This window comes from Falco punctatus, assembly GCF_963210335.1.
Source record: "Falco punctatus genome assembly, chromosome: 4".
Lineage (NCBI taxonomy): Eukaryota > Metazoa > Chordata > Aves > Falconiformes > Falconidae > Falco > Falco punctatus.
In genome coordinates, this window is record NC_137583.1 from 71,871,755 (window position 1) to 71,897,123 (window position 25,369).

Sequence of the window (25,369 nt, forward strand, 5' to 3'; positions counted from 1 at the left end):
TTGCTTGAATGCTGGAGCCCAAAAAACACAGTTGTGATTTCACTCCCCCTGTGATCTCAACCAGGGTGGAGGCTTCCTTGCTATAGAAATCATCCAAATGTATTAAAAATTCTCACCACCCTCGAAGACAAAAGGCATAAAGAAAGAATCACTGTTCTCAAAACTGCTGGAAACTAGGCACAGAGATTGATTTTCAGTTAGGTCTTTTCACACAGACATTACCTGAAAGGATGGGATTGAAACTCAATCTCCTGAAAACTGGTTTGGGGACTATTCTACAACTGTGGAATGAAATTATATGTTGCAGTCTTCATTACTTGAAGTCTTCAAGTCAGATTTCGTTTAACATACACTTATACTCAGGCCTTAATACAACATCGAAGTTGCAAACTCCCATGGAACCACAGGAATTGACACCGTACTTAGCTGCTCACCACAGAGCTTACGAGGATTGTTTGATGATGGGTAGATGCTTCTGACACACAGATATTCCTGAATCTGTCTTGAATTTTTAAACTAGCCTGTACAGCCCTGTTATCCCTTGGATACTCTGAAGAAAGATGTTAGACACTGGACAACTGAAGAGAGGTTTGTTGCTCTTTGTCCCCTGGAAGCAGATTTGCAAGACCAAAACAGGCTCCAAGAAGACAAAAGCAAGAGAACATAGTATCAGTACCTCCAACTGTATACCTACTTTGTTAGACTGACTCAAGCTTACCACACCAGCTACATTTGCTTGGTCTCTCTGAAACAGCTCTTCTGACCACCAGTTCTACCACTTCACCAAAATTCTCTTTGCTACTTTGAGCCTTTCTGGTTTCTTTTGCCTAAATGACATTTCAGAAAAGGGAGGAATGGTGCAGAGTGAGGAGCTGGGATCCTCTCACTATGTTTCCCATCTTCAAGGACAAATGTCCTTCCTCTTCTGTCAGTGGGTGCTGGGACACACACACAACTACCACCCCCACACACTCCCTTTTCTTTTTTTTTAAATATCCCTAGATGTTTCTTAATTATGTTAAATTTATGGATTAGTTTTAAACTGCTTTTGCTAGTTAAAAGCCTAATACATAATGATAACATTTTATTAATTGTTATCCCACCAACTTTGTAACGACACATGCATTAGTCACATAACTGAACTTACTTCACCTTCAGGAGCCAACATGATCTAAACACGGTACTTGAGCATAACTTAATTACAGGATTAGGGAACGGGTTGTCTGGTGTGCGTGACATGCCTGTATCCCTTCAGAATTCTTGAAGGGCTCAAACACAGTGCTATGATGTTTCATTTTCAATCCTCCGCTACACAGGGGCCACAGTGGTTTTAAAAACCAAACACCAGTCATCCTCTTGATATTTAAAATCATGCTGCAAGGTCTGGACAGACTGCAAAGCAGTACAGCAGGGTCACGTAAGTACCTATCACAGTACCATTACAGAAAAACCTGGAGTGAAATCTGTAGTTAAACAGTCATGCCACGAAGGCTGTGCAGAAGCCAGCAGGTCAGACACACAACTGTGATAAGAAACCACTCTTGTTGGGACAGCCGGAGCAGAAACAGCAAAGTTACGATATAATCTGTGCCCATAGACAGCACTGCTGGTGACACTGCATAAGAAGCTGTGGCATTCGTTTTAGAGTCTAGCATGCATGATTTAAGTGTCTCTTCAGATCATGGCAGAAAGGAAATTTCAAGGCCAGAACATTGCAAAAAAATCGGATTCCCTATGAACATTTCTACTTCTCTTATATCTCCAACCACAGACTTTGGGCAACACCCTTCCCTTGCACTGCTCCTGCAGGTGCTTATCTGTGGAAGATTGACTGAGCGGTGTTGGAGGGCCCACTCATCACCTCCCCAGATGGACAAAACACTTTTCTCCACAGTATTGCACAACCGGACCTGAAAGGAGCAGTTTAAGTTATAGAGCGGTTATACTGGAGTTAGGACTCCAGCACCCTGCAGCCACGTGCATCCACTGTATAATGTTTCATAAACATTAGGTATGCCATGAAGAGCTCTTTGACTTTGAAAGGGAAGCACATTTAGAACCTCATTGCTTTATTGGTTACTGATCTTTGTATTTACAGCATTAATTTATTCATGGCCAATATAGAACTGTTTGTTCTTTACCTCAAATATCTCCCCTTCTCTGATTTTTCTCCCTAAATATGTTTATAGAAAGCTATTACGTCTTCTTCCAGACTTTATTTTGTGACACTAAAGAAATTTATTCTGTCTCACAGACTGTCTCCCTCTGCACCTGTTGCAATTTGAATGAGTTTTTATTGCAAATCGATGATCAGAACTTTATGCAATATTTTATGCTCAGTTATATCAGCGTACTTCTCACTGCTGAAAAAAGCTGGTTCTCATACCTTTTAGCAGTACTGTCACGCCTTTTTAAGGTCCAGTCTTTGTGCAGTAAGGAGGCATATGAAAGGTTTTTCTCAGCTTAGAAGCAGAAAATTTTGCTATCAGTCACCAAATGTGTGAATTTTAACTTTGTATTGTTTCATGCCTTTTTCATACTCCATCATCTCCTAACTACTTTTTACATTATTTTCTAGTTCTCCTCTGACACAAATTAAAAGGAATCAATCAGTACAACAGTAGAATTTACTGGCATACATCCACTTTTTATGACAAATCTATTACGGAAATACTAAAAAAGACCAGTCCCAAAGCCAATTTATGAGATTTTCTATTTGCTTGGAGGTAAGCGTCTTCTGTTTTCTCTTTCATAGAGTTTTGTCATGTCCATTACAATTCTTCTGTTAGTATGTGTACTAGTTTCTCCAGCTGAACTAACAACTTCCATGTGACACTATACCAAATGCCTTTGGGAAGAAAACTAAAGTAAGACCTACCAGCAACCCCTTTCTCTAAAGAGAAAATAATAATCTTACTTTTCTCGAAAAGTCCATCACCTAGATCTTAATTTAAAAAAAAAGGTAAATTATTATGTCAGTAGATAATTGCAATTTTAAAATATTTTTTCGAAGTGTGTTCTAAAGCCTGAGTATAATTGCCTGCATCACTGTTTTTCTCATTCCAAAAAAATAAGATATATGACAAAATATCATTTATTATCATATAAAAAATGATTATTTTTTTCCTAGAGAAACACTGAAAATGAAAGGGTGAAACAGTGAAAGCTTCTTTGTTTTTTGAGTTAATACATTTACCCAATTTAGTAATGTCTTAAGGAAAAAAAAAAAAAAAAGAAAGAAAAAGGGAAGAAAAAGCATGTTCCTTACAAAACCATCTGCAAAACAAACACACACACACATGCCCTTAAAATACAGATTGAGCCTGGAGTGATATTCCGTTGAGAATGTTTTTGATTTTTATTATCATTATGACGTGAAGAAGGCAGGGAATTTCTTTGCTAAAACTCTTGGACAAAGTTATGAGTTCTTTTTGAGTATCTGGGTTTAAAAAGGCTTCTCTTTCAACAAAGAACTTTGTATAATTTGCTTCAGAATCTGTGGGCCTGCTGAGTTCCTTCTTTATTCATGTTTCACTAGACCTATAATTAAACACTCTTCAAAAATGCATCACTTCGGGTGTCCTAATGAAGAATACTGAGGAACTGGCAATAGTTTGCTAAGGGAGAGCAAAAGCTGCTTCACTGCTTACGACTATTTCTTGCAAGATTCATTGTCTTCAGCAGATGGAGGGCTGCAGTAAAAAATGGATACTCAGGGCTGGAGAGGTCATAAAACTCTCAAGAGCAGGAAATTACGTAGGCATATCTGCCAATGCGGTCTATTTATGAAAACTCATTAGGCGTTCCCAGTGTCTTCTGTTCCTGTTTCCCCAAATAAGAGAACTGTATTTTAAGAGCAGTAAACGCAAATAATTTTGTTTTAATTTAAAGCTTATTCTTGCTATTTGCTTTTATTTGCTAAGCATATAACTCATGCCAAATAAAATGCGTCCACCTGCTACAGTGAAACCAATTAGAAGATAAGCCATCAGGGGATTTTCTCCCTTGAAACTTGATCCTGCAGCCCATGGAAAGTTCTGAAGCAGTAAATACCTACTACAGCATTGATACCGCATGATTTGGCTTTTGTTTCAACACGAGTTTTAGCCCCCGGTTCTAACAACCTTTGAAGGCCCTGCATTATTATGCCATAGCCATAAGTCTCGGGGAGAAGAAGTCACCCGCCGCTCAAGAGCTGTGACACATGTCAGCTGACTGGACTGCACTGTGGACACTTCTTCCTTCTGGGACAGAGAGCTCCAAGAGCCTCACGCACTTTCCTTCCCCTTGCGCTCTAGCCAGCCACTGTGAGCTGCTGGACCCGGGCTGCTGCATCACAGAGAGCTATAAACCTTAACAGGCAAATTGTAACTGGACCCACTGGGATTTTTGCCAGAGAAAGGAAAGCAAATTGAGACTAACATCCGTAAGTATAGTGGTGTAAAATGATCATCAACACGAGAAGTTGCTTGTATAAGGACTAGAAAAAAAAGGTGATCAGAAGATCCCTGATATCCTCAGCACTGTATTTGAATGCACCATGAGTTGCTATTAGAAACAGTAAAAGGTCCTAACAGAAGTGAAAAGTTGAAAAGTAAAAGCAAACTTCGGGAAAAGATAATTACTAGATGCTCTTTGCAGTCCTCTATTGATTTAGCACTTTGATTTGTGCTGTGTATAAAAAAGATGATAAAATACCGAAAACAGTAATTAAGCTAGGTTAAAGAGAGTTGTGGTTTCCTGAATACATCACATTGTTTGTATCAATTAACGAAAGCAAAACTTGGAATGGAATACACTCTTTGAACAGTAAAAGGAAGGTTACTGGTACTGCTGGGAAGTAAATACACCAAGTGTTCAAAATAACATCCTTATTACAGAGACCGTGGAAACCAATGCATAAATAGGCAAATAAAGAATGAAAAAAAATAAATTACTGTATAACTGATAAGAGGCCTTGTCTTTAAATATGTCTATATATACACACAAGCATCTATACATGTATCTACACAATTGCAATTGGGCACCAGTCAAAACAGGTTCATAAATATTATCAACACATAAATCCAAGATGTCTCACAGCTCCTTCTAAATATTTCTAATTTATTTTGCATTCTTCCAACACAGTTGTGACACTATACATTTCCTTAAATAATATCAGGAAACAAAGACAACCAGGATCATAAGACCTGGCAGCCATACATACATACATACAACCCAGTGCTTCCTAGACCAGCAGCTTCCCCCAGGCCACTTAGAGCTGCAGCGCTAGCTCTTCAGGAATCAACAGGAAATGTTGTTCAAGAAACACGAATACCCTGTGATTACACGAGAATACTGATCAGAAGTCGACGTGTCTCAAGACTGACTATTATCTTTTCTATCTATTTTGGTTTCAAGGACTAAATGGATGGAATTCAATTTGATCCCAAGCGAAAGGCTTACTAAACTGCAAAACCTCCACATTACCTGATATTATTAAAAGTGAATACAAAATAAACTGCCCAAACTAAATGTAAAATATAACCTTGTATACTGCACATCTAGAAGTGCTTAAGGAGATTTTGGGCATTTAGCTCCCACCGATGTCAGTGCTAAACGCCCAAGATCAAGAACTTAGGAAACTGTACAGTAAGTCACAGAACTGCATTGGTGTACCTGTAAGTTAATTTCATCTTATTACCCAAATTCTGGTATTTTCAGGTTTGCTGAGAGAGGGTTCCAGATGTAGTGTGGTTGTTCTAAAGCCAGACATTCCAAGCTAAATGGAGGCCATGTTTCATGGAAGTTAAGCAAAGGATTAGAAAACTTTTAATATATTTTTTCCAATAAATCTGCCCTAAATATTCAGACAACTGTATATCTTTCAGAATTGAGGCAATAATTTTACTTGATGACTTGATTAAATTTCCAAACCAGATAATTGCTCTTTAGAGAAAAGAAAAACATCCAGCTGATGCATTTAATTTATAGTAGACCTTAAAATAAATCATACAGGTCATTAATTTTATATTGCAGAAGGCCTATAAATTAGATTAAATGCTAGTTGCATATATTGCACAAGAAAATTAACAGTTCACATTTGGCTGCCTTTTCTTGGTCATCATTTCTTTGGGAACAACTCTTCAGCAACAAAGCAACACAGCATGTCTTTTTCAAAGTAAACTGAGCTGATGAATGATTTATTTATTTATTTATTTATTCATAGGCTACACATTACATAACCTTCAGATGAAGCAAAGAATCAAAAAAGCTGTTGTGCTGGTCCCCACATTGTAAAGAATATGGGCTTCTTCTAGCACCAGAGCTTAAATTCTACAGTATCTCTGCTGGTGGTAGGTCCCAAAGCCAAGCTCAGTCACATACCAAGTCAGAATTTTGCTACCTGTGAATATGTAGTGTAATTTAGTGAAAGACCAGGTTTATTTAAGTGTAAGCGAGAAGAAATATGAGGGAGTCACATACTTTTTGTTTTGTCCTTGCATATTGAGGCAGAGGAACTCATGTTCTTAGGGAAATGCATCTGAACGGAGCATTTGGAAAAACGTCTTAGTAATGTAAATGTCCTTGGGCTATGGCATTCCTCCAGATTGGTCCTCTTCTAAGGATATTTCTAGGGCCTTCATTATCTCCTTCACACAGAGGCAAGAGATGATGAGTGTAAGCCTAGACCCATCTAGGCCTCTGCTTCTCTTTACAAACTTTTGCTCCAGGACAGTGCAGATCTCTGCCAATTCCTTTGGCCTCACATAACTGCCACTTGTACTTGTTACCCATAGCATCAAAGGAGAAATCAAAAAGTAAGAAAATGAGAAAGAGGAGAACGGAACTGCAGGAAGGTTTTCAAAAATCTAAAATGGCAAATAAATACAATGCATAACTAAATTAATAACTTCATACAGAGATGGAGGGTTTTGTTCATTTTTGGGGAGGATTTGGGGGTTTTTGTGGGGGTTTTTTGGGGGTGTTGTTTTTTGTTGTTGCTGTTGTTTTGTTTGTTTCTTGGTTTTTTTTATAGATGTGCATATTAGTATTACCATGGAAGCAAAACAGATTCCCTAATTACTTTAAGAGACTACAGCTCTACTCAGCAGTAAGCCTGAATGGCATCTTGCAGCAACAGAGAAAGGAAAAACCCTGTCTTGGATTGCCAAATATTTAAATGGAAGTTAAAGAGCTGTTGGCAGCATGGTGGAGTTCTGACAGAAGTTGTAAAGATGCTATTGGCTTGTGTTTTAGTCAGTAGTTCTTGTATATTCAATTTTGTCTGGAGCTTCATCACTATGAAATATACAGTGTCTGCTCTGAAGGTTAAACATGAAAACACAAATTAGAACTGTGAGATTTTTTTTCCTTGTGCCTACACCATTTGCTGTGTGTGATCTTGGCAAGTCATTCAATACTCCAGTGTTCCATTGGTAAAATGAAAATAAATAATAGCAGTTATGAGACATGGCAGTTTTGTGGCTAAATCCATCAGTCTTTACAAAGTACTTTAATATATGGTGATGATGAAACCTACATAAAAGCTTATAAATAGTTATTTCAAAATTCAAAGCCATCCATTCTAAATCCACAAATACTAAGTAAAATATATTACAGCATAAATATCAAGAAGGATGGGAGGGAGAAAAAGCACATGACATGACTTTAAATCATGAAATGCACATGGGATTTCTCATGAGTTTGTGGAATGATGGTTATTATTCTTCAAATGTCATTTGGCTGGATAAATATGAACAGCAGGAATAGCTATAGTTCAATGAACTTCCTACTGATACCTTGGCAGGTGGTTATCAAAATCCCTGAGTAGGAGCAGAGGTGCCTTATTACTGATAAAAAGAGTACGTTGAGGGGGATGGGCACCTCTGAAACAGAAGCATGTTTTAAGATTCCTGGGAAAGATGAAGACTGGAGCAATTTGCCTTGGCAAACAAAGATAAATGATCTACCATGTCAGTTAACAAGTTAAGGAAATACAGCCCACAACTGCAGAGGGATGCGCAGTGAAAGCAGAACACATTTACATTCAGCATCCCATTTATAATGAAGCCATTATTTTTTGGTTATATCTTAGTGCTTTCTGCTGTGATTTGCAGCGCCACAATGATGGTCAAAGGATACTCTGTCAAGCTACAAGTCAAACCACTATTGCCACAGTACAGCTGTAAATATACAGAAAATTACCATAGGCCCAAACAGACAGCCTGTACTTATCTTTATCATCACTATTCATTTTTTTCCTCTTTCCCCTCAGAAATGCATGTTTATAGGAGTGTATAAACAACAGGATCTTTGAAGAAGTACTACAGAGCAGAGGAGTCCCACTCTGCCTTCCTGGCCTGTCCTCCCCCCATGCTGTGCTGCCTTACCAAAACAGGTGTTCAGGCATGAAAAAGCAGCATTGCTCCTGAATGCCTAGAAGCATAGCCCAGCACAGATCTGGACAAAAAGTCTTTTCATTCCTCAGATATTTTTTACAAGGCAGCCATTGATAAGAGCAGTCACCTGGCAGGGAGATACAGGTTAGGAACCTTTCTTTTCCAGTTTACCTGTCCTATATAATTAAGAAGTTTCTGACATTCCTTAAACTGTGCAACAGACAGTTCCTCCTTTTGCTGATTTTCAGGGGTACAAAATCAGAGAAAGTATATTTTAATTTTTTTTTACTTCTTTTTTAAAGATTGAAAAAGAAACTGAATTAGAATAGAAAAAGCAGTATTTTCTCATAAAAGGACACTGCTTCCCTACAGAGCTTCTGAGTATATCCTTTCCTATCTCCGCTCTCTGGCTCCCTACAGATTTAAATTAAGGGAGCAGAATATTGGTCCTCAAAGTAACCTATTTTTTTTAATCCACATGGATGCTTTGATCTCTTTCCTCTAGACTTCCAGGCTGAACAGCTCCACAGAATTAATATGGCTGCTGAAACATATAGAGTGAACTGAATCAGACCTTTCATTCCTGCCCAGCAACCGTTCTGACAGCTCTCACAGTCGACCCATGGACTGTAGTCTGCTTGCTCCTCTTCTTCCCATTTCAAGAGCCTCAAGCATTTTGAACGCCAATGGATTTCCTTTACCCTTACAATTAAGCAAATTACATCATTGTAAGTAGATAATACAAATATAAACATCAGGAATTAAACGGGCAACCAGAACCTTTCATCCTCCAAATCCCAAATACCCACAGAGTATAATGAACAGCTTTGGGAAACGCAGTACATTTTCAGTACCAAGGTAGAAATCACTCCCATTGATCATCTTCCTGGAAACGTACAAGCCACGCTTACTACCCATGGGAAAGTGGTTATCTAGCTGCACCGTGACCAAAGATCCCACACTGCAATATTTCACATACACTAAGGGTTGTTGAGCACAGTATAGAATTAGAGGGAAGGCTTTGTGGGCTAAAGACTCTTTTCAAATTGGCCCAAACTGCTCTTATAGGAGTAAACTGTGGCTGTCTTAAAGCATGTGGGGGCAGAATTTAACCTCTTTTATCCTAAATTTAATTCTAGATATGAAAGGCCCTATAAAGATTTTCGCAACACCTACCAGTGTGTTCTAGCACAAGTCACTCTGGCAAAGACTTTACATGTGCACTTTTCTTCAAGCACACATTTCAGTCGCATTCATGGAAGCTGCAAAGTGCTGCCCAAACTGAGATTTGCAAGGGTAACAACTGTTCTTTTTAAAATTAATTTACATCTCTTCCCTCTTTGCCTTCTCCTACTTTATTGAAAACCTCAAAATGGATTTGAATTCTACATAAAAGTAAACAAAAAAAATCAACACCCCCCCTCCCCCCAAAAAAAACCCAACTTTCTCTAGATCTCCAAAAAATAGATCATTGGAAAAAGAAGGCCAACTAGCTGGCTACACAACTGTACCAGCACCAGTCTCAAAGACTCTCAGATAATTAGAGAGATTAAGTTAAAACTGCAGTGGATTTATGATGAACAATAAAGCATGACTGTGTCAGTGCAAGACATAACCAAACACTGGACAATCTCCCTGGCCACAGAGTTTTTAAATTTCAGTGGGAATGCTGGCTTCATATGCATCCCCACTAAGTTCTGCCATAAAACAGCAGAACAGAGATAAAATAATGAAATTCAAATATAGGCATGGGAGGGTGAAGGCTAAAGCTAAAAGAATTGCTTTTATTTTACAGCCTACACTAAATACAGCGAACTTCTGCAAATATAGCTGGACATAACTTCCTATCCTGAAGACTCGCCTTCAGATTATTATTATGCCTGTCTGGGGAAAAAAATGTGATTCATTAACACCTCTGGGTCATCCCTTGAAGCCAACAGCAATTGTGTTTGTGTAAAGAGCAGAACAATAAACTGCAATTTTGCATTCAAGAAGCAGCATGCAATAAGTGTTCACACTTAAATTTGATGTGATCTGTGTGGGCTTATTGCCTCTCAAGCTCAGGCCACATTTCAGTCCCTTAGAGACAGATGTAAGATAAAATCTAAGTGAATATTTAGTTCGTGCATCTCCTAAATGTGTCTTGCACATCATAAAAAAAAAATAATAAAATAATCCCAGCACGGCACCCAGTTTTTAAAGGGGAATGCAACATGCCTGCATCAGAGGATACATTACTCTCTCCAGTCCTGTGCGCTTGTCCACTACAACAGGAGGAGGTGGCAGTCAGTCTTTACTGCTGGCTGAACAATCCTGCTCTCTAGAAACTTTTTCAGGATCTGCAACAATGCTGAAAAAATACTGCAGCTGTTGCAAATGACCTGGGCATTTTGGGCCAACTTAATTCCAAGGTCAAAGATGAGAGAAAAATGTTAAATGTCTACATTTTTTTCAGTCCACCCATCTGCAGGACATCATTTGCATACATTGCTACTGTTAAACATTTAAGCACAATTCTATATAAGGGAATTTTTTCCATAACTGGAGGCTAGGGATGCAACCCCAAATATTCCAAAGCACAAACCCTGGTTTTGTTTTGTTGTTGTTAGTTTCTTGTATTGTTTTGTTTGGTGTGCATGTGTCCCCGATAGCTTTATTAGTCTGGAAAATATAATTTAAATTTCTCTTTAAATTACATGGGGGGGGGGGGGGGGCGGGACTTGTATACTTTGGAAGCCTAGAATAATAGCTTCTTAAAATCCAGCTTTTTAAACTTATCACTATTACTGCAGAATGAATGAAAAACACCATTGGTGATAAAACAGCAGACACTGAAAAGTACTGATTGTATTAGAAGATCTATCAGTTCTGTTTTCTGCCAGATACTCTACAGGAAACTTCAGCATGATTTATAGCATCAGAGGCACAGCACTGTACGTGGACTTTGTATAAATACATGTGTTATACAGCATTTGTCAATAATCTTTCTGCTGAAAAATTCATGAAGATACACTCCCAGAAAAGGCTGCTATCATATATGTGCAATGCTCATTTTCTGAGGATGAATTCTTTGACTGTTTAAAAAGTTTAAGTCAGCAATGCTGCAAACTGATTGCTTTGGAATCTTTCTTCTGACTAGTAATTACTGAATCTGGATTGTTATCTCAAAGTCTAATTACAGGAAAAATAATTTTGCAGTTTGTGAAACACCATCGTTCTCATCTCTCCAAGAACTCAACGGCAAAACCAAAGATTTGGACATAATGCTTCCACACTGTCAAAGTTCCAACCAGCAGAAATCTGACCCAGTATTTGTCTATCCTTCAGACACACTTGTGTTTAGAAAAGAAGCTTACATTACACTATAAAATGTGGCAGTTTGGGATCTGCTGTATAAACAGCTGAGGGACAAAGCCTGAGCAAGGAGAGGAACACCAGAAACAGGCAAAATCTACAGAACTCCCAAACTAAGCCTTGCTGTCTCTACACTAATCAGAACATTTGGTCAACTTTAATCTGTATTTTTCTTCCAGACAGACGCAGGTTATTTGCTCAGAGATCTGACTAGGATTTAAAAGCTTAGATCAGGGAATTCAAGGATGAGAATGCAGAGAGAAATTACAGCCCTAAATTTGGTGAAGCAAGGGGAAACTTGAAAGATAACTGGGTTACTGCAGAAAAAAGGAACTCATACACTTTGAGACACAAACAATGCATTTTTAACTTTGCCAAGGTAGTCACTTTTTCAAAACCACTTTCCTATTTGTAAAACTACTTCTACAAGGTCTTCCAACAGTGAGTAATGATGAATATAAAGCACATAGCTATGATGACTATGGGAGTAATTGAGAAAGCTGTAAGACAAGTGTGGCCTGCAAACAGCAGTGGAGAAATGGAGCACACAAATTGCCTGCTGACAAGTCATGGGAATCAGAAGTCTGGGTTTGAACCACAGAAAGTACCTAAACGAGGTTATGAACACAAGCTGGATTCAAGCCTGCAGTACAACACAATGTTGAAGGACAAAAATTTGTCCAAGGAGCTGAAATAACACAAATTCATCCCCAGGAAACAACACTTCCCCCCACACACCCCATAACCCCCACCCCTAAACCCACAAGTAAGCACAAAGTTTGACCCGGGTATGGCAGAACTGCCAATCCTCAGGCATCTCAGCTGAGGCAGAGTAAAAACATGCCTCCTTACTTAACTGCTTTTCAGCATGTATACATGGCTAGCTCAAGAGGCTGACAAAAGATAATGGTCGTTCCTTTTTCTCCATGCAAACTAACAAGTTTACTACAGGAAGAGCCATTCTGCAGGTCATTTATGCTATTCCAGAAAATGGCTCTGAAATTAAACAAAACCAGTGTTAACAACTCTGTACAAAATATCCATGTAATCGTGCATGAAACCAAACAGAGTCTGAAAGAGCCAAGTATATTAGGTCAAAAAAAAACCCAGAAAAATGGGCTAAGCAAAAACACATGAAGAAAGAAAAGCTTCTGAACAAGGCATGCTAAAATTAAAAACTCTTCACTATCATAGAAAGTTAAAACTACTGTCAATGCCTTTGCCTTCTGTGGCACAGAATACTTGGGGCTGCTGCTATTTTACCACATGCCTGAAAACTGTTATGGGGAAGAGCATTACTGATAGCCCTTAATTCAGGGGGGCATGTGAAACAGACATTCACAACACAACTCCTTCTCATCCCAGGGAAAGACTTCATGACCTAGGTAGTCCCTTCTAGTTATGTGGCCCTAGGAAAGAAATTGTTAATACTACTTACTACAATCATTATTATTTTATTTGTGCATTGAAAAGATGGAAATGCCTCCAACAGCTTGCAGCATTAGAAGTGAAATGAGAAGAAAGTTTGGGAAGGGTAAATACATTAGCCCTAACAAAACTGGAAGGAATTTTGGTTTTGCTTAGCTTGATATTTAATAGGGGAATGACCCCTTCGGTTTTCTGTGGTTGAATGCAAACATAAAAAGCTGTGTGCTTCCACAGTGTACAACTATACATTTCAATTATTAAGTCTTGAATAATAAATTTAAAAGCATTGCATTACATATACTTTATTCATAAAAACTGTTTTTAAAGAAAATGAATGACAGATGTAATAAAAAGTAAATGGAAACCAGGACTGATGATAATCTATAATGGTGATTCACCCTATCAATTTTCTTTGTTTTGAGACTCCAACTTAGATCAGTATATGTTTAAATAAGAACCAGTAATAAAGTGTGTTGATATTGAGGTCAGGTTTCTGCAATACACCAAATGGTAAGCTTCTAGTCCATAAATGCCTTCACTGCAAATAAACCATAAATCTATTATCTTTACAGCAGCTGCAATCTGGAAAATGTCCTCTCTTTTAATTTAGCTGCTTCATGAATATCATATTAACCAAGAAGCAACCTGAATGAGAAATATGCTATGAAGTAAAAAAAAATAAAAATAAATCCTAACTGGATGATCAAGACAACTTTTTCTGAGCTATTCCCATCTTCCTTGTCATCAAATAAAAGGTTTCTACAAGAAAATAAAAAGTTCTGTTTTACAGAGCTTATAGTATGTAGCCAAATTCTCAACAACCATGAGTCTCAATTCAAGATGACTAGAAAGTTAACTTCCGACCTTGTCAAAATCTCGATCTTGTTCTAATTAAAAGTAAATAGTCAATGTTTTCTGTAGATTATGAAATGAAAAGTATGTACATATACACACACATAAACTCCAAAACAAAGTGCTCTTAAATTATGCTTACATATCCTAATACAATAATTTTAATCTAAAAGCCAAAATGAAAAATTTGAAAGGAGACATTTTATCATTATCAAAATAAGAAACTCAAAATGACTTGTTTTGACACCTCCCAGTTGAAATATTTGACAAGAGCATGTCAACTTTGACATAATTTTCCAATTTCAACTAGTTGTTTCTTGGAACATTTTTTTGACTAAGCCTATAAAACACCTGGTAGTATTAAACAGAAGTCAGGTATTCTCCTCTTCCAGAGTTTTTATGTTGTTCTAAGAGTATTTATGATGCTCAGAGGTTTAAAAATACCACATTCATTCTCCTCATAATTTTATTTTCACCTCCTCTACCTCTTCCAAAATGTTGTCTTTTCTGTCTATCTCTCTTGAATCTCACTTGACTAACAAGTGCATGTCTGATCCATCTGACCTAGAGCATGGCCACATGAACTACTGAAACAGTGCAAGTGAGGAGTAAACAATATCTAAAGCAGGCAGGGACTGCAATGAGGAGATGAAGGACAGGAGAGAAGGGAACTCTGAAACCTGTTCTGCCACAAAAGAATTCCTAACAGAGGGCCTTGGGTTTATATCCCAGGGTGGCTGAGGTTGAATTGCAAATACACACTGCCTGGCTTGAAAATTCAAAAGGAGAGCCACATACACCCACACAGGAAAGCAGAAACACGCAGCTGGAGAATATCATGGAGCAACTATAGCAATGAAGACTCATGCTGGCTCCCAATTCTCTATGGAGGCCAAGACAGCATTTTCCAATGGATTTTTAGTTCAACTGCTGACGCATAAAAGAAGAACCTGCATAGTGGTAACGCTCCACTCTTTTAACACTTCACCCTTCAGAAAACACTAAAGTTGCAATGGATGATACTTGCTTTTTACAATCACTCTAGCAACAACTCTTGTGAAGAGAAAAACTGTAATTATTCAGCCCAGATGCAGTATTGCCCGTTTAATATTTGCAGGATCCACATTATGACCAAGGGGGGTGGGGGCATGGGGGGGGAGGTAAAGCTTGAACAGAAGAGAAAATTACATGTGACTCGAAGTCCTTATTACTGGACAAGTGTTGCATCTTATTCTGCTATTAAATGCAGGTGAAACTTCCAACAGAATCTCCCCTATTAACTACGGCAGTTAAGGAAAGCTGCAGTAAAAAATATAAATGGCATTGCATCCCTGTAACATAAACAGCCCTTTGACACAGTTCAATTACATCTATAAAGAAAAGGACCACAGCTCCTAGCATCCACTGTGAAACAACATATACTTGAAACACTACCAGAGACAGGTTAAATGGAAAGGTTTATATGTTCCATTTGTGGAACTCTCCTTATTCAAGTCAAGGATTTTTCACTCAATAAAATGATATGGGATAAACGATGCCTGCCTCAAGTCCAAAAAAGTCACTATGAGAGTATCTTTTAAAAAAAGAAAAGAAATTATCTGCTTATAACGGAACCTAGGGAGTGTTCATATTAAAAGATAAAAGCTCTAAACCAAGTAGGAACAAAATCTGATTTTAAAAGCCTCATTTCTTGACATTAAAACTCTACCTAAAGCAGCATTTTAAATGCCTTTACCTTGTCTGCAGCCACAGAAAGTGTATGTTAAACTCACACTGAAGCCACATATATCATTGACAAATGAGAGACAGAGGCCTCAAGCTAAGAGAGCACTTGAATTCATGCTCATATTTTATCTAGCTGCAGAGCTCAAGGTGAACCCTTGTGTACACAGAATGATTCAAGATAGCTGGTTGAGACCTTGAAAGGTCACATTGTCCAGCCATTTGCTCCAAGGCAGGAACAGCTGCCTTTCTGAACAGATAGACATTTCAGACATATGTTTGTCTAATCGGTTTCACTGATGAAGACTACTCAGAGAAAACCTACTCCCCTGCCTTAACATTTAGAAGCCTGCCTTGCTGCAATTTTGGTCATTAGTTGCTGTTGAGGACAAGTCTTTCCCTTCTTCTCCGTGAAAGCCGTTTTACACTCGTGAAGACTGTTACCATGTGATCTCTTAGTTTTATTTTCTCTAGCTGTGTTCTTTCCTCCTTTTTTCATATGTCAATTAGTCCACATATTTCTTAAAACGTAGTGCTTGAAACTGAAGGGAATATTCCTGTTGGGATATAACCCTTGTCAGGTAGAGAAGATGCATGACTCTTGTGATGTCTTGCCTTGTAGCTATCTTCATATTAATCCTTACATTTCCTTTGATGTATCATCCCATCAAGATGTTAGCCACTTTTGAAACTGTGTTCAACCCAAGTGTCAAGCCTGACCATGAATCTGGCCTAAGAACCCACTCTATTTGCCCGTTTCAGAAGAGAAAAGGTCAAGCCAAATCCAACTTGAAAACACACTTCTATGCACTTGCCTTTTGGTCAAGGGAGATGAAAATGTTATATAAGCTCGTCCAAACCCAGAATTTACAAGGACATTTAGCACAACTGATTGCTCAATGCTGCCAGCAAGGAGTGCTAATTGAAGCTATGTTTACTAGCTGGATGAGAAAAAAGAAAAGGAGGAAGCAGAGGAAGTGTTCCATGATGAGACACAGCATGCACCACTCACAAGTACTACCACAGAGCGTCACTGAAACTGGGAATAAGAAAACTCCTCAACACCAGTGTAGCATTAAGAAGCAGATATTCCTTTATTGCAGCGCTGGATGCACGGGGGATCACTCCACCTAACATCCCTGTCGTATGCTGCATTCAGGCAATGTTTTACGTTCATTTGTCAGAAGCCACAAACAAAAACAAAACCAAACCCCACGTGCACTTAGCATGGCTTCTCTGCATATTTCTCCATAGAAAGTAATCTCCTGGGTTTTTCCAGTTCCTGCTGTGATTATGCAATTCTCCAGTTTGGTAAATATGACAGCTGCCAATTGCACCGCATTAACACTCCCAGCACAGCCCTCATCAAACCTAATAGATATAATTTCACACTGATGGCAAGCTTGCAACATTTCCTTGTACTGGATGAGAAATGCTCCCATCAAATTACCTTTTGTTCACTCTTTAGAGAGAGCCCCCAGCACACGCTTACATTAACTACCAACTTCTTAAATTGCTTTGGTATTCATTTTCCTTAGGAAGCATGAAACACACTGGGAATTCAAAATACACTCCCAACAGTTACCCAGCTGTGTTCTCAGTCTGAGATTGTGGCCTCAGTAAGTTTTGGAACTGGGGCTGCTACAGAGCTTTCTTTTTGCCAGTGCTTTCAAAGTTATGAGCAGAACTGTTCAGTACTTCAGACAGTCCAATGAAACCACAGTGACTTCTATGAAAAGCAGAGCCAAATTATGACTTCATTTTTATTTCTTTTGTTAAAGAAATTTTTATCTCCTTTGTGGAGAAAACCAGCAGGATTCAGCTCAGCATGTTTCTTGTGTGATAGCTGTCTTTAGCATAATACAAAGCAAAGCACCTTTCCAGGTATCACTGCACAGTAGTCCTGCAGGAAACACAAGCTTCAGGTCCAAACCTCCATCTCCTGAGGTCTGGGCAGGTGCAGGGACCTGCAGCACTGCCCCATCAAAAACGTGCCAAAAAGTCCTTAATAAAATTACAAAGTCCCCATAGGTCTGTGACTGTTTTCCCCAGTGGGTCAGTGATGTCTCACATCACCTGACATTACAAATTTCCTCATCCACCTCCTTCAAGGTCTCAGGAATCTCTTCCCCTACAGGAAACAGCCCTCCTGAACAGTAAACATTTTTAGAGGATTCCAGTTATTGAGCAAGGCAGCAGATGTCCCAGCACTTTGCTCTAAATGGCCCGTATGTGTTGCTAATAAATTGTTGCCCAGAACAAAACAGCTTTTCAAACTATAAAGACCTTTCCCTCATTTTCTACATTTGTTTACAGTCTAGAGAGCTAGTTTCCCTGTGATTTATCAACTCCAAGTGAAGTGTCAGACAAAACCTAGTGTCCAAGTCAAGTGTTTGCTGGGTTTTAAGTGCCTGCGTGAAGATGTAAACTCTGAAAGGAATATTTACAGCCAAACGAAACCAGGTTTCCCCAAGGGATTTTTAAACCTTCAGTGAACTATGAGTATTGATCTTACCCTAAACTCGTGGAAATGAGTTTCTGTGAAACTGAATTTAATACCTAAGTCAACCTTATCATAGTCTTAATTTCCCCACTATTTACTAGCAGTATTTCAAACACCCTTTCAGAGGAAATGACAATGACATAAAGCACAAAAAATAAAAGGAAGAACCAGGATGAAAGTTAAAAAAGGATGACTTCTTCAAAGGGAATTCTTAGTAAAATGCATTACGTAAATAGGACTTACTCTCAAATGTCACTGGGATTTTCTAACCCAAGTGTCTCTGTTTACATATCACGTACAGGAAAAAAAATAGGTAATTGTGAATGCAACAAGAAAAAAAAACCCCAAACCTGACACACATGTTGTCTAATAATGTTATTTCTTTTGATGCTTGTAAGATAAAAGCTGGAGGTCCTAACACATAATGATGGAAGTTTGGTTTCAGCTGTGGTTGTTTTTTTTTAAAGAGAGTAAAGCTTAGGCAATACAAAAAGTGTGACGATTTCGGCAGTAGATAAGTGCTAGATAAACACTCCTTAATAGTAGTTTATCCCATAAACATAATTCTACCCCTCTCTGAATGCTGATACCTTGAGACAGCAGCAATACAGCCAATGTGAATTACACCAGGGGTTTGGAATATGCTTTGACAGAAGAAAAATTACAATAACAGCCTCCTAATTCTGACGAATGGTGCCTGCGAAAAAACATAACATTCTCAAGGCTTCTTGTGACAACCCCGAACAAGCTGTGACCTTAAACACCTGGGAGCCTTAATTGTTGCGCGACCTTTCAAAAGACCGTTTACCTCAGTTCACTAAACTCGCGTCGTAAGCGGTTCGGTTGCTGTAAAGCACACAGGCCCGCAAAACTGATGTTCCAGCCCCCTCAGCCCCGGCTCCCGGCGCTCCAGGCAGCGCGGTGAGGCGCGGGCCGGGCGCAGGGCGAGAAGGGGCGCCCCCCCCCCCCCCCGCGAGCCGCGGCGCCCTCTAGCGGGGGCAGCGCCGCCCCCGCAGCGCGGCCTCGCGCCCGGCCGCCCAGCCCCAGCCCTCACGGACACCCCGGGGCCGCGGGACGGGTCCCGGCACGCCTCGGGAACTGCTGGACTCGAGTGGATCCGACCTGATTTTACCCGGCAAAGTAAATTCTGAGGAGCTGGCAAAAGAATTGCCTGTGAAGTTTGGGGTTTTTTTCCACCTCTGTTGGAATCGTGGCATAACCCTTTGGTAGCATCCGCGGAAATCCTCTCCTGGCTCCAGCTCTGCCAGGACACGCCAAATGTTCCCGTTCCTTGACATCGTCCGTTCATTCAGTTCCCAAACGGTGTTTTGTTACTGAGTATTCGAAGAGTATGTTGAAACAGCCTCCCTTTAAGAATTCGCAGCTACTTCAAAGATGTATTTTTTACCTTTATTCTTTAAAGATTTTATCTGAGCTGACCTAAGGTATACAGTAAAACTTCGAAACATCACTCTTTGACTGTCAGAACCTGAAGTTGAATTTCCCTGGCTTTACACACAATTATCCTCTTCTTACTGATTAGACATAATCCCTCACTCCATTTTTTTCAGAGCAATATTAAAAAAAATAATGATGAAAACATGTTAAATACAACTCTGATTATGTTAATGACATTTAATTATTGCTTCCATAACACAGACTTTTTAACAGAGCGGGAAGGAAAAGGTGCCAAAGTTCTAAACATCCAGCTGTCAAAACTGACATCAGACTGTCCATCTTACTAGCTGATGAAGAAAATTGCTTGGTATATTTTCTTCAGGATCTGTTAAATATCAAAATAGTATTTGCCTGATTATAAACTTGATACTTGATATCACATTCAGGAAGAGATGAGACATTAATAAATGATTTATGGACAAGGAAGCTGTTGGTATATCTTCGATTTAGGACCTCCTGGTGCAGACACTGATGACTACTACAACTCAACAACCTAAATCAGTGATGTGCTGTGATCATCTGCCCACCGATAAATTATATTTCATTTGGTCAGCACTAACATTTTCTTTTCAGGATACAATGGCTGGAAGATTAATAAACTTTGTGAGCTCAGTCTGCTGCCACACAACATACTAATTTGCTCTTTCTAATCTCACCACCACACTTCATTTTTCCGTATAACTAACATTAACAACTACCAATGTTTGTTGCCTACAGCCCTGAGAGGAGCAACGCGAATTTTGCAGCAGTACCTAAAAAGTCTCCTCCTGTTTTTTCCCTTTGGCCCCAAGTGACACGTGAGCCCAGCAACCTGCTGAGCCACCTTGTCATTTAGCAATTCCCAAACTCAGCGGCAGGCCCTGCCTGGGAAAATCCCCCGCTCTGTCTCGGCACATCATCTCACCACATTTCAAAAAACTCCCCGGTCTCTCCTGTTCGGGTCAGTTACGCTGTAACCACAAAACTCTCCACATTTGTACCAAACCTTTTAGAAAAGGGAGAAGGGGCTGTTTTGTTGCGGCAGGGAAGCCGGTGGCCATGGTTCATCCGATAATAACCTGGCCGGTATTTGGAATACAAAGGCAACAGTTTTCAAAATACCTGTAAGCTAAAAGCTGCAGCAGCAAGGTCCCCCGAGACACAAACCCCACGGCTTTCCTCACCTGTCCCTTAAACACCTACCCGCAAACGCGCCAGGCTTTTCTTTGGCAACTTTCCCCCCCGCAGCACAGCGATGCCGGATTCAGAAGGCTTTAGTGATCAAAAGGGAACCCCACGCCGTGGGAAACGGTGGCCCGAGAGAAAGCACTACAGGTGCTGCGTGTCACGCGTTAACAGGTGTCCCCGAGCAGGACTGATAAGAGGACCCCAACACTGTCACATGCAAACCTGGTCAACAGCCAGCTGCTGGCTCGGAACGCGCGGGTCCCACGGCCCCGCGGGGCTCCTGTCGCTACCGCGCTCCCCCTCCCGCAGCCCGGTTTCCAGGGCAGGCTGCAAGCTGCCGGCTTCCGCGGGGAGGAGTGCCCGCTAGCTCTCCCAGGCGGGATCTGCAGGGAAACTTTGTCTCCCCTCGCACGGCTCGCAGCCGGGAGCGCCCGGGGCCCCGCCGCGACCGAGGGGGCGGGGGGGGGGGGAAGGCTGCCGTGGCGCCCCGGCCCGCCGCGGCCTCGGGCTGCCGGGGGCTCCGTCCGTCCGTCCCTCCCTTCCCGGCGCCGCAGCGGAGCCCTCCGCTTTCGGGAGCCTCGTACGTGGCTGGGAATGAGGCTCCGGGGACCCCGCGAAGGGGCAGGGGAACAGCACCGGCTCCCGGTGATCCTGGGGAAGATGTATTGAAGGAGGAAAGTCCTGAACTGTCATTAAAATAAAAAATGAAGTAATGGAGAGCTCTTTCCGGAGAAGCCGGGGAGGGAAGGGCGAGAAGCCGGGACCGCGGCCACCCCGGGCCTCCCTCGGGAGCAGGGGGCGCCAAGCCCCAAACGGCGCTCGCCCTCCCCGGGTCCGCGGCCCATGGAGCGGCCGGCGGAGCCCACACCGCGCCGGTGCTGCGGGCAGGCGGCCCGGTCCCCCGACCGCGGCTCCCCCCCCCCCCGGCCCGGCCGCGCTGCCCCGGGCTCGGTGGCGCTGCCCGGGCCGGCCCCGCCCGGCAGGTACCGGCCTCGCTTACCGCGGCTCTGCCTCGCCGTCTCCCCGCCGGCGAGCTGGCAGCGCTCGCTCAGGCACTGGAAAAGTAATAGAAATCCAGCGGCTAGTTTGCTTCTCCGCAGCCTCGCCATAGCACGGAGCCTGCCGAGACAACTCTGCGGGGTGCGGGGTGCGCGCCGCTCGTCGTCGGTGGTGGCAAAGTCCGGGGGTGGCGGCGGAGAGCGGCCCTAGCAGGCGCCGAGCCGCCCTGTCCTCGGACCAGCTCTCATATAGCGGGACGGCAGCGACGAGCCACCGGGGCCGAAGGCGCTGGACCGGTCTGGGGGGGCGGTGAAGGAAGGGGGGCTCCGTCCCCCCAAGTTGCACGGCCGCACCGCTCTCAGTCCAGCGGCATCCCCAGCGGCTGGGGAAAACAAGCCCAGCCTCGCCTGCGAAGTGCCAAACTCTTCCCTCTTCGCAGCCTGCTGATAGATTTTAGGAGAGCCACTGAGATCCTCCCTTCCTGGCTTGCCCCCACCCAGCTCCCTTCCCCCGCAGGGTGAGGCAGGGTGCCTTAGGGACGGAGCCTCCCCTCGGTACACCGCCAGCGACACAGCCCCTCCAGGGGAAACGACCGGGGAAATCTTCCAGCCGGAGCCGGCGGGCCAGCCCCAGCCCGGGGGGAGCAGGACCCGGAGGGCGGGCGGATGCGCCGCGGGAGAGGATGTGCGGGCGGCGGGGAGGCAGGCGGAGACGAACAAGTTCTGCTTCTCTTTCGGGGCGGTTTCCGCGGCTGGTGCTGGTGCGGGGCCGAGGGCAGCCGCGGGAGGCAGGCGCTCCCCCGGCCCACAGCGCGCCCCCGCTGTCGCCGCCGACCGCTGCGCAAGGGCGGGCGGGGGGCTCGCCTGGGGCCGGGTCCCGGCCGCTCCTCTCGCTCTGCCCCCCGCCCCCCTCCGCAGGAGCGGGGTGGGGCGCAGGCGCCGGGGCCGCAGGGTCTCTGCCGCCACTGCCGGCGGTGGAACGCTCCCGCAGCCGCGCCGCGCTCCGCTGCTCGGCCACGGCAGCGAGCGTGCATGGGGGTCCCGGGGGGGCGCTGCCGCCCCGGGCGCCCGGCTGCAGCGCGGCTCGCCGCCCCGGCAACCCGCGGTGCGCGGCGGGAGGCTGCGGCCGGTGCTCGCCTCCTGCGCGGCCGCGGGGCGGCACGGTGCGTGCCTGGCGGGAGGAACGCGGGCAGCACGGAGAGCCCCGCGGGGACCCGGCCAGAGCCCCCCCGCTCGGCGGGACGGAGAGAGCCCGGCCCACCCTCTCCCGGTTATTCCAAAGTTGCTTTGTAAAGATGCGTCCGTTTCGCGGAGTGACATCTAAAGCACCCCCAAATCCCCCTACCCTGCCCCCACCCCCCCTTTTTCCTGTGCTTCCGGGAAAACCAGCCTCCCTTCGCACTCCACCCCCCCATCCCCCCCCCCCCCATCCCCCTTTATTTTATTTTTTCTCTTTGCAAATCGAAGAGTTGTTTGTGTACACTCATCGTTTAAACAGCGCGAGGGCCGGGGGCTCTCCCCTGCCAAAAAAAAAAAAAAAAAAAAAAAAAGTGATCTACCTGCTTAATGCAATGACCGCACCGTGCATAATCCCGTCTGCGAGCGGCGGCGCGGGCAGGCTGGCGGAGGGACGTCGGGCAAACCCAGGCCAGCCAAGGGGGCACCGGGCTGGCCGGTGGCTTTGTACTAGTTCAGCAAGCTGCAGCACTGGTAATTGGTTGAGCTCCACATAGGGAACCATGAATGCGCCAGCCTTTCAACCCTTGCTACAAAATAATTAAATTAATTAGGATGACAATTAAATTAATCAAATAAATGGGTCTACAGAATGTCAAACATAGCAGATAACTAATACTTAATCACAAAGAACAACCAGTAAGGAGAGTGTCTTTTCCCATAATTTACTGCTGTTTCTGAGATTAAGAATTCATCAGCTCCATTGTAATTGTCTTGCTTTTTAATCTTTGATGTGCTTATGTGTAAATCAAAGCAGAACACCTGTGGTTTTAAGAAGTACATTTGAAATATAAGCAGAAATTTGCAAAATCTTTTCAACATATATTCAAACATGATACTGGAGGACAATACCAGCAAGGTTTAAACACTTATAGTGGGCCCTTCTAGTTCAACTTTCCTGCACATTCCCTTATACCAAAACAGGAACAAAAAAAAAAAAAAAAAAGCTCAAAAAAGCAGCCTGAGTATTGCTAAAAAATAACTGCAGAAATTCTTTTCTAAGAGGGAATGATAATGAAAATCTTATGTTTCAGTAACAGCAGGAATGAAATCCTGGCCTTACTAAAATCTGTGAATCTGTGGTGATTTGGGCATTGTTATCACCCTGTATACCAGGTGATATGGATTATGCCACAGACTTCTGTGTGGATTTGGTCAAATTATTATTAATGCTGTTGCTGTTTCTCAAACAAAATGGGAGAATGAGGCTTCTTCATGCTTTTTGAATACCAGTTTTTCCCTTGACACTTGGTTGGATTGCCCAGTCTTCCCTAAGTTTTGCTGGAGTTGCTGAGAGGGCTATTGAGCTTTTGGCTTTTACTGGAAGGGGTAGAGAGGTAGACTTAAGGAAGGACTGCATCTTTCTCAGCTGTTTGTCAGCGGCACTGCTAGACAAGAATAAGAGCAGTAAGATCTGAAGAACTCTCAACATCATTTTTTTTTAATCTGCTTTTGTAATTTTTAATCATAATAAGCATATTATAAAGTTATATTTTAAAATATGAAGGACTTGAATGATTTGAGAAAAAGTTTACATGTTGCTAAAATAACTCCTTCAAGCTCCCTATGTATAGTATAGAAAAGCCTCAATGAGGGCAACTCAAATTTTCTTTCATTTGCTTTCTGCTTCTCAGTCTTACAGAGGTTTATAGTTTCAGATTTATATTCTTCATAGATGTACTACAAAAACTTTGTATGCTGAAGAAATGAAAGGATAAGTAATAGGCAGCTAAAGCATACAGCTGTAGATAAAAGTACCAGCAACATACTAGGTCCCACAGTCCTAATTTGCAATCCTCTGTGCAGTTGTGTGACAGTTTTGCAGCGTGCATGCTGCAAGGTTAGCACACAGTCATTGCATTCGGTACATCTTGTGCTCCATGGTAAACATCAAACCATGCCCTCCAAGGAAGGCTGTATGCATTGTCCCTCTGGTATTCAAAAAGATAATCAGGACATAGCTGTATATTGTCATAATTGTGTGTAAAAGCACAGGCAAAACAATTCATTGCACTGAAAAAAAAAAGTCAGATGGAAGCTAGTAATGAATCTTATAATGATTAATGACAACATGTAATTTCTGGAGAGGCATTCATATGCATTCATTGTTATTTATAAAGCACAAGTAAAACTGAAAGAACAACTTCTTGAAAGCTTTCTGTGGTTATGAGCTGTGTTTACTTGGAACACAGTGCCTGTGATAAGTTTTCATCTCTCTTATGTGCTTTTATCTTCACCATCCTTGCACATTATCTCACCTCTCTTAGGGA

The 25,369-nt window shown here is 42.3% G+C and overlaps 1 protein-coding gene across 1 annotated transcript in view; it reads right to left on the bottom strand.

Moving 5' to 3' along the window:
• The window catches only part of PLXDC2 (plexin domain containing 2), a 272,130-nt gene extending 249,447 nt beyond the window's left edge, over window positions 1-22,683 (bottom strand). Inside the window, exon 1 of the mRNA XM_080382355.1 lies at window positions 21,866-22,683. Within this exon, the coding sequence (XP_080238481.1) occupies window positions 21,866-21,974 (109 nt within the window). The 5' untranslated portion in view covers window positions 21,975-22,683. The remainder of the gene's footprint in view (window positions 1-21,865) is intronic.
• Between the last annotated feature and the right edge of the window lie 2,686 nt (window positions 22,684-25,369).